At 51.3% G+C, this 17,461-nt stretch overlaps 1 protein-coding gene across 2 annotated transcripts; it reads right to left on the minus strand.

The window, feature by feature from the left end:
- Nucleotides 1-5,392: 5,392 nt before the first annotated feature.
- Nucleotides 5,393-17,427, minus strand: Mmab (metabolism of cobalamin associated B). Of its 2 annotated transcripts, XM_085837048.1 has the most exons (10): nucleotides 17,269-17,427; nucleotides 16,314-16,375; nucleotides 13,112-13,205; nucleotides 12,365-12,422; nucleotides 11,572-11,644; nucleotides 11,246-11,343; nucleotides 11,017-11,081; nucleotides 9,776-9,835; nucleotides 9,133-9,268; nucleotides 5,393-7,673 (listed from the first exon to the last, which is right to left on the minus strand). In XM_085837048.1, the coding sequence occupies exons 1-9, from the start codon at nucleotides 17,382-17,384 to the stop codon at nucleotides 9,151-9,153; spliced, it is 744 nt and encodes a 247-aa protein (XP_085693174.1). In that variant the 5' UTR covers nucleotides 17,385-17,427; the 3' UTR covers nucleotides 5,393-7,673; nucleotides 9,133-9,150. The 2 variants fall into 2 exon arrangements, with proteins under 2 accessions (XP_085693174.1, XP_085693175.1); XM_085837049.1 differs by lacking the exon at nucleotides 9,133-9,268.
- Nucleotides 17,428-17,461: the final 34 nt, after the last annotated feature.

Below are 17,461 nucleotides of genomic sequence, written 5' to 3' on the forward strand. Positions count from 1 at the left end.
ACATGGGAGCGAGGAAGATGACTTCTGGTGTGTGTGCAAGTTAGGAAGCACCGTCAGGATCACGCTGGACAAGGAGAGGACAACCAGATATCATTGATGAAATGCCTACACAGCAAGCATCCCCAGAGGTCCCTGCTGCTTCCTGACTTGCCAAAGCCCACTCTGGCTCAGGGTGATGGTGAAGATTCAGGTTCTGATCCACCATGGGCCCCTACATGGGAGCAGTCACACATCCTCTCCAGGCCTGCAAAAGGGGCTGGCCCCTTCCCAGGGAGGGCTACTGAGATCAAATGTGACTATAGCACAGTGTGTGTCACACGCATAAGCACTTACACAGGCAAGGGAAGTCACCCAAGCCAGCTGTCAACTGCCCACCTGACCCTCCAATGGATTAAACTAGCCACACATCAGTTTCTGGTGCGAGTACCTTCTCAGACACATGTTCTTGGCTATTTTACCAGCGTACGGACACAAAGAGTCAAATAAAGCTATGAGGTTGCATGGTCTGCCACTGTCATAAATGTGACCCTTCACTGACCAAAAGGTCATTGCACACCGAGCAGCGAGGCTGTGCAGCTCTTTAGATCACTGGCACCTCCCTCCTATCTATAGCTAGATCTCTCTCTCTGTATATATATGTGTGTGTGTATATATACATATGTATATGTATATACACACACATATATGTGTATATGTATGTATATGTGTGCATATGTGTGTGTACATATATACATATATATGTGTATAAATATGGGGTGTACATATATGTGTGGGTATATATATGTGCATTATATATGTATGTTTATATATGTATATATGTATATATATACATATTTGTGTGTATATATATGCATGTGGTGTATGTATATATATGTGTGTGTATGTGTTTATATATGTGTGTATATATTTGTATGTGTGTATATGTATACATATGTGTTTATGTATACATGTGTGTATGTATATATGTATGTGTATACACGTGCATGTGTGTATATACATATGTATATTCATGTGTGTATATATGTGTGTGTAAATGTGTATGTGTGTGTATACATGTTTGTGTGTGTGTGTGTGTGTGTGTGTATGAACCTAAGACTCTGCTCCCCGATGACAATGGCATGCCTGTGCTACAGAGGCCAGGCAGCACTGCCTACATTTAATTCAGAGGTTTCCTTCGTGACCTTTGGCTGCAGGTCTTTGCAACCTGTAAGTCCCCAAATGTCCCTGGACCAAAATGTTTGAAATGTAGCTGTCTTCCTGGAAAGGAGCTGGCACTGTTCCTCACACTGCTGGGCACAGCACGGCACCACAATGGGGAGTGGAGAGACAAAGCTCCGGAAGGGAAGGTTCTGGAGTTTGCACCAAGGAGCCGCCCGAGCCACCGGTGGTGCGGGCTGGGGAGGCTGGAGGGGGTGGAGCTGTCATACCATCTCTCTGGGTTTAATCTTGAATTTGCATGCTTTAATATGAAATCTAATTGCAGATGCTGAATTATGGTGGGGAGCTCGTCAGGGCGGACTAATTAATTAGTCAGATTTATAAGCATTTGACGCTTTGAGATCTACGGCCCTGATTTGTCGCCTCGAAGCTCTTGGAAAATCTCCCCTCTGTTAGTCCTCTTGGAGTGTTGAGAACCATCTTGGGGGGCTGATTTGGAGGGGTAGTGATACCCCTGAGGCAGTCTGGAGACCAGATCTCCCTATGAGGTGTCCCCTCCTTTGAGATTAGTGATGGTTTTACCCTAAGAATCCAGAAGTATCAAAAGCATGACTCTCATTCTGTATCTCTGTGAGCCACGACAGACATTGCTAGTGGATTGCCAAATTCCTTCCTATAGAGTCTGGCCTCCTGGCTCAGCCTTCTTATAACTGGCAACCCACTGAATTTCTTCTTTTTCCCTTCCTGGGGTAAGCCCCTCTGCTGATGCCTTGATCATGGTGTCTCTTCACAGCAACAGAACACTAAGACATCATCAGAGGGCACCCACAGCTAGTGGGGGGCTCTAGGGGATGCCATCCTCTAGGGACTGCTATGACTCCAGCTGTGCCCAGGAAAGGAGGTGACACAGCGCAGGCAGGGGACATCTTCCTCCCTTTGGGTCTATTTCCCTACTTTGGCCAGTGTCTCACGTAGCCCATGCTGGCCTCCAGTTTAATTTGTAGCCAAGAAGAACTTGACCCACTGCCTCCGCCTCCCAAATACTGAGCTTAGTAGCATGGACCACACACACCAAGTTATTCCAAGTTAGGGACCAAACCCAAGGTTTTGTGCGGGCTAGACAAAACATCCTACCAACTGAGCCGACACCACGCCCGCCTGGCTTTTCTCTTCCTGTGTCTCTTACACAAGGAGCCCTTCTCAAATCTAACCTGAATCCACTGCCAAAAAGTTAGGAAATCCAGAAAAACAAGGAATAAGTGCTAACATCGCCATGATCCCACCTCCACTCACATCACCCTTGATCCCCACCCCACCCCCTCAGAAGCGGGTACGGTTAGCGCGCACATCTTCGTGTAGTGTATACACATGCATATTGATTTCACAGGATTCGTGCTATTTGCCGCACAGCACTTCAAAGCAGGTCTTCATACCTCTCAGTACCGAGCAGTGGCCGTGACCTTCCTTATGGTCCCTCACTGTTAAATGCTGCACTTGTTCAACTGCCTCGCTGCCTTGTCTTGAACATCAGTTTCCAGTGGCTTTGTTGCAGTGAGCAACACTGCTAACCAGGACCTTCTCCACTCTGCTGCGAGATGGAGATGTTTCCCTCTGAGATGACTTGGACTTGAAAGCCTGGGACATACCCTCTCAAGACTGTCATCAGTGGTGCCAAGTTGTCCTGAAACTCATGCCTGCCTCCTCTCCCCTGCACTGGGGACTCATGTTTTTCTCCCATGACTTTGCCAGGTGGAAAGCCACCGGCTCAAAACTCTCTCCAGCTACTGGGGTGCTGCAGCTGTACCCACAAAGGCAATGGAATTACAGTCCTCTTCTGCCACCTTACCCAGCACAAAGCATCTCGACGAAGGCCACGGCCAGTCGGTGCAGCTGGTCACCCGGCATGGCTGCCACAGCCTCTAGCCACCTCCCTGTCCCATGTGCACGCCTGGGTGTGTGCTCAAGGCCTGCAGCTCGTGCCTCGTGGCAGGACAGCGAGCTTGAGTTATAGCGGACCTGATTTCCCCGCACAGCTCCCACGGAGTTAACAGATGTACATGCGTCTGAGGCAGTCAGGCGGCAAGAGGCTTTGGGGCCGATCTTTCCCGTTTTGACAGTGTGTAATCGAGGTGAAGCCATAAATTTTATAAACAAGAATAAATGCCCCTTAGCAACATATGTCTGCTCGACCCTTCCAAGGTGATCATAAATAAAGGCACGTAGCAGCCGGGGAGGGACGTGGGCATTACAGATGGCCGGCGAGGAGGACCAGAGGGCCTGTGACCCAAGATCAGCCACGGGGAGTTGCTTCTATAGACAGGGCTGGTAGATAGAGAGGTCACCTTGCACCCCGGGTCTGGAGTCATCAGAATGCTTTTGTGCCATCTACCGGGTTGGGTCTCTGGAAGCTTTTGTCTGTGTCACTTTGAGCTGTCACCTACATCTCTCGTTTTCCCTGGAATGGCTGCTTCTGCCTGGGCCAACCAGGGTCCTCTGGGAGCTTTTTAATTCTTTCCTCCTTTCCTAGAGAAACAGCCTACTCCACTTAATTACCAGCTCTACCCCTAACAGCTAACTGCCCAAGGGAGGCCACCCTGGGGAACGAGACACTGGGCAGGCTGGAGGAAGATCCAAGGTCAAGGCCCAGAGTGGCCTTGGTACTAGGCATGGAGAAGCCCCAGCTTCTGTGTAACAAAGATGCTGATGGTGGCTTGCTGGGCTGCTGTGGACAGGATGCTCTCTCTCTAGTCTATGTGCATGTCTACAGAAATCAGAGGTCCACTCCTGACAGCCTGTCTTTTTCCACCAGGGGTCAAACTCGGGACAACAGTTCTATAGCAGGTATCCTTACCCGCCAGGCCACCTCACCAGCCCACAGCAAGAGGGGGGTTGCAAAGTTCTGCAACGTGGCCTGAGCAGGGTGACATAGAGTTGGAATTACAGTGCTTAAGAAACTGAGGCAGGAGGATCTCTTATTCGAGGCCTATTGGTTCTGTAGTAATATCCTGTCCCCAAAGCCTGGTCCCACACCTGGAGCTCAGAATGTGACCTGAAGAGGACACAGCTGCTCAGCCATGACAGCCACACAGGACAGGCACTCAGCATCCACTACCAACCCAGGCAGTTGCTGTTATTCTGTTAGAAAGGCAGAATGCCAGGCACCACCATGCTAATACCAGCACTGTGGAGGGCCAAAGAGCATTCAGGCGGGAGGAGCACAGGTTCCCGGCCAGCCTGGGCTACACGATGGTTAAGTGGTTAAGCTCGAGGTGACTCGGCTAAGGTGTGAGAAAGGGGTGATCTGAATTCAAGTAACGGCAGCTTGAGTTTGCCAGGCCCTGCCTGGTTCAACATCCCCAAGTTAGGCTCTTCCATGACTGTCAAACATGAAGACTCATCATTTTACCAGAGAGGGGACAAGAGGGAAAAGATGACCAGCATGTCCAGGCTCAGACGCTGGGGAGTGAGTGACAGGGCTGGTCTCAGACCCGGGTTGGGGAAGCCAGAGGGAAGCTGTGCCCACAGATCATTCACTCACTGTTCTTCCAGGTTGGACAGCCCTCTGACTCTGCCAGTGGCCTCTGGACACTCGGGCACTCCATCTTGCCTTCGAGGCTGGGGCTATGTGAACCCCTAAGTGGCTGCTCTTGAAGAGGGTGGTTTTCTTTTTGTTTTGCTCTCTTTTGAGACAAGGCCTTGCTGTGTTGCCCAGGCTGACCTTAAATCCCCAGGTTGTTGAGGGATTCCAGCTACCTCAGCCCTCCAGGTGGCTGAGACAAAAGACATGTGCCACGGTGCCCAGCTTGTGTGGGAATCTTACCTTGGGGTTACACGGACTTCTGGGATGAATGCGAATTTAGCAACCAACCGAGATAGAGCACACACACCATCCCAAAGAGTGTGTGCCCTGCTTTCTCCAGGATTCCTAAGGTACCAACTGATGGCTTTGGGGGTTCCAATTCCATAAAGTGACTGATACCCCCTCCCCAAAGCACCCAGACCCCAATCTGCTTGTCCTCTGCTCAGCCTGGACAAAGTGCCACCCCTTCAGGAGGGACTCAGAGAGCAGCTCTGGGCTCTGACAGTGGAAGCCACGCCCCCTGCCAGAACCCCCAAAGACAAATTTATCCCTCTTGGCGATCAAGACAGGACCAGCTTGGGCACCACACTGCCAGCAGGATCCTCCAACCCTGTCTGGGGAGAGAGATGAGCCACAAATCCTTCCAGGCACTGATTTATGTAGCATTCATGCGGAATTTATTATACAAAGAATTCTATTCAATTAAACTTGAAGTGCGTCCGGATTCTTAAAGGTTCAGCCGTGATCACTGGGACAGAGGGATCGTAAAACTGGATGGGCTGTCGGGAGGTGCTGGGGAGGAAGTAAGGGTGACATTGCAGCTGACAGGGGACTTAGAACCGGGGACGTTTATCATTGGGATGTGCTACAAGTTCAGGCTCTGAAAATTACTCCATGGGAAACGCACATTAACAATAGCCATGAAGTATCAGTTAAGGGAGACTCAGCTGAGAGATGCGACAGCAATCTGTTAGTGCTGGCACTGCTTGCCGTGGCCCAGGTCGTGATTAAAATGACTGTCAAGTGCCAGTGGGCGGTGTGTGTGTGTGAGGCTACAGTCTAGGTCAGTGCTGAGCCTCAGTTTCCCTTCCTGTAGAAATGTGAACTCCACGCCCCCAGTGAGGCTCAGGCGAGGTCCAGTGTAAGTGCTTGGCTTGGGCCCTTTGGTAGCACGGCAGGCTTTACTGACCAGGTTAGCTCACCTGTGAATGCTGATGCCCCAACTAGGGGGCATCCCCCTGGGTGTGAGGTATGGGGTGGCAAAAACTGGGCAATACCCTAAAACCCACTGAAATGTCCATTTTAAAAAGACGAATTTTATGATGGTTGGACTGTATCTCAATAAAAGCGCTTTCTACGAAAGTTCCAAGGAGAGAAAGCCTCCCCGCAATGGTTTCAAGGGTCGAATTATGAGAGACCAAGAGACAAGAGACAGAGAGGTCAATGGTGAATGGGTACAATTTAAAGGAGGCTTTGCAGTTTGTTAGCTCACAGTGAGACTCACAGTATGAGGAGCGTGGGTGGTGTACACGAGGCTAGGCAATGCCTGGAGCCTGAAGGTGGGGATTGACCTTTCCAGTGCCACTCTCCAACCTGGGCACAGGCGAGGGGCGTGGCTTCCTATTCTCTTGAGTTCATACTATCTTTTTTAGGAAGATCTGGAGCTATAGGCGGAGTGTCAGGGCCACTGCAAGCTCTTAGAACATGGCTTCCCCCGCCAGGCCTGGACCAACAGCATGATGCTTAAGTTCCCTAAGCCTGTGCCTCCTGCCTCTGGTCTCACACACATAGCACCAACTCTGTACCCAATCCGTGTCTCACTACGGTGGCCGCAATGGCATTGGACAGGACAGCCTCCTAGGGATGTTCCTCCCTGCTGGGCCTCTACCCTTCACAGGACCCACAAGATGCATGGCTGAAACCAAAGGCTCGCTGATTGACCAACAGGACAGCTAGCACGGAAGGCGTGCCAAGCAGGTGCGCAGAGAAGAGGCAATAGCTGAGCAGAGTCCAGGGTGTCTCAGATCTGCCCTTCCTAAGTCACCGCATACCATGAGGTTCTCAGGGCTGCCTCCAGCCTCTCATAAATATCCCTCTTCCCAAGGACACAGGTGTCACTGCGAGGTCACTTCACAGGGAAAGGAAGCAGTGGAGGCCGGTGGAGTTACAGACAGGCCAAGTTGTGGCTCACAGAAGCACAGACCAGCCGAGGGACATCAGAGAGCAAGTGTCAGGCTAAAGAACAAATCTCTGCCACCACCCAGGGCAGGGAGGGCCACCTGCCTCCTGCCTTGATGGAGAGGATACTCCGAGCTGCACCCCTGTGGACCTGCAGCTGTCTTTCCCTGACACTGTGGCAGTGATGGGCGGCGCAGAGGTGACTAAACTCCTCAAGCCTGCCTGCTTTCCCTTTATAAATGTGACATTTAAAGCCCCGTCGGCGCAGGTAAATCACTAGTACATTTCCAGGGGCCTCTGGTACATTCCAAGTCCTTGAACAGCCTGAGTTGGCAGTGCGCTCTCTCTCTCTCTCTCTCTCTCTCTCTCTCTCTCACACACACACACACACACACACAGAAAGCCCAAGTGCACAGTTCAAACCTTTCCCATGTTCATTCTCAATTCCGAGGAGCCCGTCCCCTCCGTGGCCTCCAGTGTACCTTGCCTTCCCAGAATTTGGAAGTCAGCTGACATGTTCAACACAACCTGGAGAAGCCAGGAGTCTCAAAGGTCCCTGGGGGGCGGGAGGTGAGCACAAGGCGACGCTGAGCCTGTAGCCAACCCCCACTTCCGCTCTCAGCACGACTGTCTGGAGTTGACCCCTCGCCCACCGTGCAAATCCATGCTTCACACATCATGTTTCTTGTATATTTTCTCTTGGCTGCCCTCCTTCATGGCTGCATATCTGGCTACAGTGAAGAGGTAATCACTGAGCCTGGAGAGCAAAGAGAAGCAACAAGAAGGATGTGAGAGGACTGAATGGTGCTAGCCGGCCCCTGCCTGCCCTCAGGGAGGTGTGAATGGAACACTCCTAATGGCACAGGCTGTGGTGCACCCAGAGTGGGAAGGGCAGGGACTCTAGGCTACCAGTTCCTGAGTTGCTCCTATATTCCACAACAGACAGGCTGCGTCTGGAACTCAGGGGTGTAGTGAGAATTCTGGTTTCTTTAAAAGCCCAGTTATGGCGCACGCCTTTAATCCCAGCACTCGGGAGGCAGAGGCAGGCGGATTTCTGAGTTCAAGGCCAGCCTGGTCTACAAAGTGAGTGCCAGGACAGCCAGGGCTACACAGAGAAACCCTGTCTCGAAAAACCAAAAAAAAAAAAAAAAAAAAAAAAGCCCAGTTATGTCGGGTGACTACGTTTTTGTTGTAATCCCTGGTGTGGGAGATGGGGCTGCTGCAGACTGTCCACAGCCGCTGACTGTGACTGTCTCATGCTCCAGGAGGGGCGAGATTTTTGCCAGCTGCAGACAGTTTAACCTCCTGCAGGGCCACCCGGGACACAGCATGAGGGACTCTTGAGGGAGTTTACATAGGAAATCCCCTGCTCCTTCTCCGGCTGAATTGCTGTTTTGCTTGTTGGATACCCTGACGACAGAGATTGGCCCTGCCCCAAGGAACCTGACATTCCTAATCAATAAGGAGTCTGAAGAGGTCTACACCCGATCCTCCCTTAGCCTTTCTCTCCTACCCAGTGTTGAGGGTTGGAAGGGGTTGAAAGGGTGATAGATAACAGAACCTAGTAAAGTAGCCCAAAAGGTACCCAATCCAGGAGAGCTGCATCAGCCCAAAAGCCTACAGGTCAACCCGGCTCCAGACTCTGCTACATTTCCAATAGAGAGGCCTTAGGTGGGTTGTGACCTTGGAACTATCAACATTCTGGCTCAGTCTTCTTGGCTGGGGCTCTCCTGTGCATGGAGGACGGTCAATGGTGTCTTTGCTCTCTACATACTAAGTATCAGTGGCACCCAGCACCCACTGTGACGACCCAAACTGTCTCTAGATATTGCTGGTGTCCCACTTGAGCATCAGTGGTCTTCAGTATTCTCATAAAAGAGTCTAGTTCCCCTAGCTCTTTGTCGGGCCCACCAGTGATGGGCTCGGGGCGGGAGGCCTTCTGCAGGGAAAGGGACAGCCTAGGAGACAACCACACACCTGCCCCAGGTGTTCTTGAGGCTCTGACCTCCTGGAGGCTCAAAGCAAGCCTTTGTCACTTCTCCACACCCTCCTGCTTGCCCACCACCCTGTGCCCTAACTCTTGGAGCCGATTACTGGCTATCAGACAAGACTTTGTCCTGGTATTGTCCTTCTGAGCCTTGTGTTCCTGGGGCAACCACGTGCTGCTTTCTTGGTGACTCCCTGGAACCTGCAGAGAGAGCATGACCCACCCTTACCCGCACAATGCTGTAGGGTCAGCGGGTATCCTCAGGGTTGCCTCTTCTGAGTTTAAAAGGAACCATTTCTCTCTTGACCTGGGTGACATCCCACCCAAAAGGAAGGATTCTATGAAGATCCAAGGTAGTCTGTATTCTGGGATGGGGAGGTAACACAGGACACACGTAACCCCACAGCTAGGTGTTGTGAGGTCACTTCCTGTCTTGCTAGGCAGCACCTGGGGTGCAGCCTGGCCTGCACTAGCACCATCTGAGCCAGGATGCAGTAGAGACCAGAAGCATGGCTGTGGGGCAACGGTGAGCAGGGCAATGTACTCCTGGAGTTGTAGCCTTGCTCAGAGCACTGAGCTCAGCACAGCCTAGCTGTGGGTCGCTTGAGCATCTCAGGAAGAGATGCTCCCTGGACGGACTCTGCTCTACCAACATCAAGGCCCCTGGGAGCAGTCTCCATGAGCAGACCTTAAGATCGCCTGACCCTTGTTTAGATGTGCCTGCGCTGGCTCTTATTTCCTAAACAGAGCCTGACTTCAGAGTGGGACAGGGCCACCCGGGACACAGCATAGTCCAATATACATGATGGAGGGAGGGGCTTAGCCCTGAGTCCCTGGTGGTCAGACAGACCCGCCACACTCCACTTAAGCACCTGTTTAAGAACTTCGCCACGTTTGCATCCGTCTCTCCCATCTGGACGAGAGGCACCACACTGTGAAGAGAGAACGCACAGTCAGGTTACACAGGAGCCTGGGATGTGTATTGCCACCGCTTGACTTCACTATTCAAACCTAGTCCTGGCAAGCACAAACCAGACACAGCGTACCTGCCACTGCCTCAGCCAGCCCCTTAGCTTGGGGACACGCAACGGGCCTGGCCAGTGAAGGGGGACGCACAGCAGGCAAGCTGAGGGTAGGCTGGCCAATAGCCCAGTCTGCTGGCCTTTGTGCCACCAAAGCCTGGCCCGGGCTCCTTTGTGGGCAGCGCTATACACGTCTAGTCCTCAAAGAAGGGGTTTCGTCTAGCCCTTAATCTCCTAGGAGCTACTTGTTCTAAGTTGTAATTCTAATTACCCAAGGTCCTGCACGTGGCTGCATGCATACAATTTGTCCCATCCCACCTCCTGCACTGCCTGATCCCAGCTGGTCCTCCCCTGAGCTAGCCTGGGGGTGTGTGTTGGGTTTGGCCTTATCCAAGACTACACTTGGCCATCGGCCCAGGAAGTCTTGCGTCTCTAGTCCTGCTTGCCCCATACCTCCCACTTGGCTTCTTCACCTAGGTGTCCTCCTGTGCTGAGAGCTTTCTGGCAAGTCACTGATGCAGCCGGGGCGTGTCAGCCGCACTGAAGGTGCGACACCAGCTCAGTCTCGTGCTCTGATACTGTAAGCCCTGTTGATGTGGGTGACTTTGTGCAAATGGCCATTTTTCTTTGGAGGCCCAAGCATTTTGGTTTTGGTTTGATTTGTTTTGTTTTGTTTTGTCACCCAGGATACATCTGGGAAATGTCCAGATTCAACAGTCTTCCGTGAAGGAAAAAGGCTTGCGATCTGAGTCTGCGGACCCCCAGAATCCCACTAACCTACTCCTGACCCCTGCAGACCGGAGGTGTTGTGAGGAGCCCCTGAGATGGCAGAGTCTCTCTGGTGTCCCCCCAACCACTGGGCTCCCTGTAGCCCTTTCTGCTGGTTTCTAGCAGGGTCCTTTCATGGTCCTCTCCTCAGCCCCACATCTTAGGGAGCCTGTGGCTCTCAGAGCAGAAAAACCTCTGTTTGGCCTCTGAGCAGTGTGAGTCACTATTACAGTGCCCTCCCAGACAGTACTCAGGCCACGTACAATGAAGAGGCGGTGGCTCAGATATGACAAGGGCTCCCCATTGTCCTCTGGGGCCCTTACCGTCGCTCGGCGCGGCGGCATACAGCGCGGCAGAAGTGCAGGGCAGAGCTGCTCTTGCCTCCAGACTGAAAGAGAGAGAGGGTTGGCCACTGTTGCTCTACTCTGGCATACCTCTGAGGGGCTGGGGTGCAGGGGGTGACTCTGTTGCTACAGTTGGGTCTACTGGCAAGCCCGTGTTTCCATCAAAGCAACCACCCCGCCACACCAACTTGAGCCCTCCAATACCTACCGGCAGAATGAAGGCCTTGAGCGGGGGGAGCTGGCTGGAGTACTTGTCAATCCACCGCTCCAGCTCCAGGACAGGCCCTTCCTGGAAGGCCGTGTGCTCTAAGGAGTCAAGGGCAGAGAGGCCCTACTGTAAGCATGCCACCAGACCACTGGGAAACACCCCTTCCTTCTGTGTGGGAGCCCTGCTTCCACCAGTCTCCAGGAGAATGTCTCTCCCAAGGCAGAGAGCAAGGATGTCTGCCTACCAGAGAGCTCTAGGGCCCAGGCTCCTAGTGGGCAACTCTCACCCCAAGACCCCACGAACTCCCTGTGCAGGCTGGGAATTACTTAAGTGAGCCTCCCTGGCTGAGGAACGTGGAGTGGCCAGGGCGGAGCCGATGTCCTGTAGCGTGCACTGGATCTGGAGCAAGGGTGAGGAGAAAGACCGTTTGTGGACCGTGTTGGGGCCGTTGGACCATGAATCCAACTGCCCTAACTCTAAACATGACGAAACCTCCTGGAGTTTAATTCACTGGACCAAACATACCAGTGCCGCCTAAATGGTGAAGGATAGCCCATGGGGCAGTGGTCAGCGGGGCAGGGGGACTCAGGGAGGACACTTGTCCATTCCTGGGACCCACGTAGGCCCCAACCAGACTACAGTAAAGCTTGGGTGACCTCAGCCTCCCACTGCATCCTAGAGTGACTCTGCTAGCAGATGCCCCTCCGAACTCAACGGCAGCGCTAACAGGTAGAGAGAGGTCCACCTTGCTGAGACTCAAAGGCAGCAGGGCTCCCAAGCACACAGCTCTTCAGCCTGGGCTGTGACCCTAGCCCTGAGTTGTCCTCTGCAACCCAAGAGGCTGTCCCATGCAGTGTAGGACTCGCCACTAGATGTGACGAGCGCAGATAGCCTTCGGTATTGCCGAACACCCCCTGGAGAGCAGAGTCACCCTTCACCCGACACCCCTCGCCTCAGGGAGGATTATGTGTCCCTATTTCAGAGATGAAGACAGCACGTTCTCAAGAGTGATTAGCTACTGTGATGCAAAGAGGTAATGGGACAGGGCGAAGCTGCCAGCTGACAATTCAGGTCACAGGCACCAAAGGCCCTGTCGGGGGCTAAAATGATGCTACTTACTTTCTGCAGCTCTTCGGCAAACATGTGGCCTTTTTCTGTGACCAACTCCATGGCAAACCTAGAAGGATGAGGAAGAATTAGTCCCTGACAGTATGCTCTGAGAGCTGTAAGCTAATGAGCTGCACCCACCAAGGCAGCCTTGTCTTGCTGACAAAGAGAACACGTGGACGGGGGCATTTGCTTTCTAAAGCACCCACCCCGAGTCAGCTGTTCTTATTACATGGCTAGGCTAGTCCTGTTGCAACAGCAGGGAGCAGGAGGCCTGGGATCTGTCCAGCAGGAGAGAGAGACCTGTGCGAGACCTGTGCGAGACCTGTGCAGTGCACCAGATGCCCAAGTTAACCCGCTCATGGGGTAGGGGATGGGGGTGGGGGGAGGCTTTCAAGGTGGCGCACACCTTTAATCCCAGCACTCGGGAGGCAGAGACAGGCAGATTTCTGAGTTCGAGGCCAGCATGGTCTACAGAGTGAGTTCCAGGACAGCCAGGGCTACACAGAGAAACCCTGTCTCGAAAAACCAAAAAAAAAAAAAAAAAAAGAGGAGTTTCTTCATAAGGTAGGACAGAAGAGGAAACAAACTTCCTAGGCACAGGTGATAGAGGGACAGACCTCGAGCTGAGCTGACTTCTCGTAACAGCAGCTCACACAGATCCATCGAGGATAACCTCCAGGGCCCTCCAGCAGGGCAGAGAATGTCACAAGGATGGGTGTCTGATGTCCAGTACTAACCACATCCAGGCCCGCTTACCCAATAGCTGAGCTTAGCTCATCCGTAGTCCCTACAGCTTCAAATACTTGATCATCTTTAGGTCTCCTTTCTCCTGTGAAGGTGCTGGAAAACCCTGGGGGAAGATATTTTTAGCACATTAAGATTTGGGGGTTTTCTTGGGGGTGGATGTAGTGGGTTGGTCTGATATTGCTTGTATTTTAACACTCAATACTGGTCCCTAAAACCTGGTTGTCCCAGAGAGTCCGCATGTAGACCCAAGTGATGCTACGTGACACTGCCCTCCAAGTTACCCCTGATTGGTGAATAAAGATACCTACAGATCATTCCTGGGCACAACTGAGAGAGGAAGGGCTTGGGGGTTCTGGGCTTAGAGTCTGAAGAAAACCACGAGGGGGAGGACGAGGAAGGTGCAGAGAGAAGATGCCATGGGGTAAGAATCCTAAAATTATGGCCATGAGGGCGGCCAGCTGGAGTTCAGGGCAGCCCAGATGGAACACGGTAAGTAGTAATTCGGGGTTATCGATAGGAAAGGAGATTCTAACATAGAGGGTAGGTATTTGCCCAGCTTTAGTGGCGATAAAGGCTTATTATAAATTAAAGATCTACGTGTATCTTTTATCTGGGAACTGAATAATCAAAGGAGGGGAAGGAGCCCCTGACTGAGATTAAATTTATTCCACAACAGGTGGGGCAGGAGCTGGAGGGATGGCTCTGTGGTTAAGGGCACTGGCTGCTCTTGCAGAGGACCCAGGTTCAGGTCCCAGCAACCACAGAGTGACTTGCTGACCCGGGATCTGATGCTTTCTTCTGGCCTCCACAGGCAGCAGGCATTCATGTGGCACGTGTACATACATGTAGGCAATCACTCATACCCGTCAAAATGTCCACACACCATAAGCCTGAATGTCCTTTTAGTCACTACCACCGAGGCTATCCCTCTTCTTCCCTGGCTTAGACTAGTGGAACCACCTGTGGTGTCACCCCTCTGCTCGTCCTGTCTCCTGTCAGCCTAGGTCACAGCTCCTGCCTGGCGTCGTCAGCGTGGCTTCGTGCCATCCAGCCACTGAGCCCGCTGCAGCACTGGTAAGTAAAAATGACTTCACAGAGGAACATCCGATATCCACACTGTGGCTGTTGACAGAGCAACCTCAACAAACCGAAGTAACTGTGTCTGAACAAAAGCGACCAGGCTTTGGCTCTCCTGGCTGATGACAAAGACGTATGCGTCTCTGTCACAGTTCCAGGACACCCCCACCCCACCCCACCCCTGTCTCTTCTACTTTCTAAGAAAGGTCAATACGTTACAGAAGTAGCCCTGCTTCCCGACCACATCAGACCCAGAACAAAGGTCAGTTTCTTTGTCTCCGTCCCTGTGCGGGCCAGCATAAGCCTCACCCCATCTAGCAGCTACTGCCGGGCCATAGTGAGCCCACTGCCCCATCTGTGAGTGACCTGAGGCTGTCCCTGAACCTGTCTGGTGTAGCACTGATACCACCATCTGACATCTGTCACTTCTATACACATGTTTTCCCACCATTCTGGTAACAACATAGACGTGGCAGAAAAACATCTATCATTCTGACGTTTTGTTCGCATATAGCTCAGTGATAGGAAGTACATCCTATGAGTGTGGGGTGTGTGTGTGTGTGTACACTTTAGTATGAAAGGATGTAACCCAAACACAATCACTATTAATTATCTGTATGGTCTTAAAACTTCAGAAAATGGTACCATAGTAGTTTATTTCTCCATCACATTACATTAATAAATATTGAAGCAATACATTTTTATTATTATTGGAAAATAGAAGAACAGTGTGTGAACTTTTCTGTATTTCTCTCTCCCACATATCAGATCTCTCTCCTAGCTACCAGACAAAGATAAAATCTTTCAGGATTAGCAAGATGGCTCAGCTGGTAAAGACATGTGCTGCCAAGCCTGATGACCCAAGTTAATCCCTGGGAAGCAGATGGTGGAAGAAAACCAACTTCTCTAAGCTTTTCCCTGACTTCAAATGCATTGGGATATAGGCACCTATAACACACAGACACAGCCTGGTCTACAGAGTAAGGTTCAAGGACATGCAGGGTTATTCAGAGATACCCTGACATACATGCATGCTCATATATATATATATATATATATATATATATATATATATGTATTTATGTGTGCATAGTATATATGTATGTATATGTGTATGCTTGTTATATATGTATGTGTGTGTGCATGTTGTGTATATATATATGCATGTATATGTCTATGCATGTTTGCAAGTATGTATGTGTGTATATGCATGCTGTGTATATATGTGTGTATGCATGTATGTATGCATGTTGTGTATGTGTATGCATGTTGTATATGTATGTATGCATGTTGTGTATGTATATGTCTGTATGTATGTTGTGTATGTGTGCGTATGCATGTTATGTATGTATGTGGGTATGCCTGTTGTGTATGTGTATGCATGTTGTATATGTATGGATGTATGTGTGTGTATGCATGTTGGGTATGTATGTGCACACAACTGCAAGTGTTCCCAGAGGTCAGAGGCAATGGATTCCTGTAGATCTGAAGTTAGAGAAAGGTGTGAGCGGTCCACCGTGGGTGCTGGGAAGAGCAGACTAGGCTCACCCTGAACTGTGTCTCTCACCCTTATACTGTCCCACACTGTTTTTATCTTTTTTTTTTTTTTTTTGGTCTTGGTGTTGAACACAGGGCCTTCAGAATACTAGCTGGGCACTCTACCACTGAGCTACACTTCCAACCCCACACGTGTCATTCCCATCATTCAAGACAAGGTTTTACTATGTAGAGCAGGATGCCTTGGAGTTTGGTACATCACCCTAGCTGGTCTTGAACTTGTGACTCTCCTACCTCAGCTCCTGAGTGCTGGGATTACAGGTGTGCACTATACTTGGCTTCCTTACAACTTGGCTTTTTTTTTTTTTTGCTCTTTGCTTTTACATTTATTTATCTTATGTATGTGAGTACACTGGTGCTCTCTTCAGTCAGACCAGAAGAGGGAATCGGACCCCATTACAGATGGTTGTGAGCCACCACGTGATTGCTGGAAATTGAACTCAGGACCTCTAGAAGAGCAGTCTGAGCCATCTCTCCAGTGCTACAACTTGTTTTGAACACTTTAACAGTGCACCTTTCTTGTGGCTTCACTTATGATGTATATTCAGACCCGTCACGTGGCTACAACGTGGCCTACCTTTGTCTCCTGTCTTGGTGTAAATCTTGGGGATCTTGGCTGCCGTCGAGGACGGCTGCAGCCTGATGAGAAACAGACACGAAGATGTGATAAGTGGGAACGGCTGCGCCTCGGGGAGTGATGCCCAGCTTTCAGTCTGCAACCTCAAGGGCAGCACTTCTCTGCCTTTGGGATGGCAATCCCTTCCTGACAGCTTCCTGTCCCTGTCTCTACCTGTACAGCAGCTGCTGTAGCATACTGCTCAATAAAGATTCTTGGCAAAAACTGGCAAGAAAGACTAACTGGTCACTCCATGTAGCCCTAGCTCCACAGTGGGCTAAAGCCACTAGCTCCTGGAACTGCCCTTCAGCTTCTCCCACACTCCCAAAGCTAGTCATACGCTTCTCCATTGAGGAAACTGGAGCCCACAAAGATTCAGCTTCCTAGATCTCCAGGAAGAGACTGGGCTAGGATTCATGCCCAAAACCCTTCTACTGTAAGCCTGACCTGGGCCATTATCCTCCCCAAACTCTTGTCTCTTGTCTCTCCTAACCCCCAACACAAAAGTTAGCGCTTCTGGGGGAAAGAAAACTAGGCCTCTTGCATTTTTCTAAGATTTTGAGTGTCAAGGGAAAAAAAATACACTGTCAAAATGGAATTTCAAAAATGATATTTTAACTTAATTTTTTTTTTTGAGGACTGCGACTGAACCCCGACTCTGTCACCATGTCTTCCTGGTGTCTTAATCCTAATCCAAACAAACTGCTTGGAGAGGCCCGACAAAACCCACATGGGCATGTCCTGCCCTGACTGACCCAGCTAGACTCTGTTTGAACTTGGGCAGGAAATCCTGGCCTCTGACGCAATGCCGACCCCGGTGACGTCAGGCCACATAGAGCACGTCATCAGTGTGATGTACCCACGGAAACAACCGTTCCTCCTCCGTGTTGAGTCACTCTCCCAGCCTGAAACTCACCTGTCCCCGTCTTCCCCGCCCTGAGGGCCACGGCTCTGGAAACGGGGACACAGCAGCCTGCAGGCGCTGAGACGCCCGCGCAGGCCGAGGCGACCCCCAAAGAGCCACACAGCCATGCGCACGGTAACACATCCACAAGGCTGACCCGGCTAGGCACCCGTCCAGGCCCGGGGATGACTCCGCCCCGCAGCCG

The sequence above is a fragment of the Mus caroli genome, unplaced genomic scaffold (assembly GCF_978045245.1).
Source record: "Mus caroli unplaced genomic scaffold, Mus_caroli_1 scaffold_4, whole genome shotgun sequence".
NCBI lineage: Eukaryota > Metazoa > Chordata > Mammalia > Rodentia > Muridae > Mus > Mus caroli.

Bases quoted from the DNA above. Each gene is read 5' to 3' on its own strand.
- Mmab (XM_085837048.1), bottom strand. From the start codon at position 17,384: ATGGCTGTGTGGCTCTTTGGGGGTCGCCTCGGCCTGCGCGGGCGTCTC. The intron at 13,206-16,313 runs GTAGGCCACGTT...ATCTTCCCCCAG, and splicing joins CACCAAGACAGGAGACAAAG to GGTTTTCCAGCACCTTCACA. The intron at 11,645-12,364 runs GTAAGTAGCATC...CCCTTGCTCCAG, and splicing joins TTGCCGAAGAGCTGCAGAAA to ATCCAGTGCACGCTACAGGA.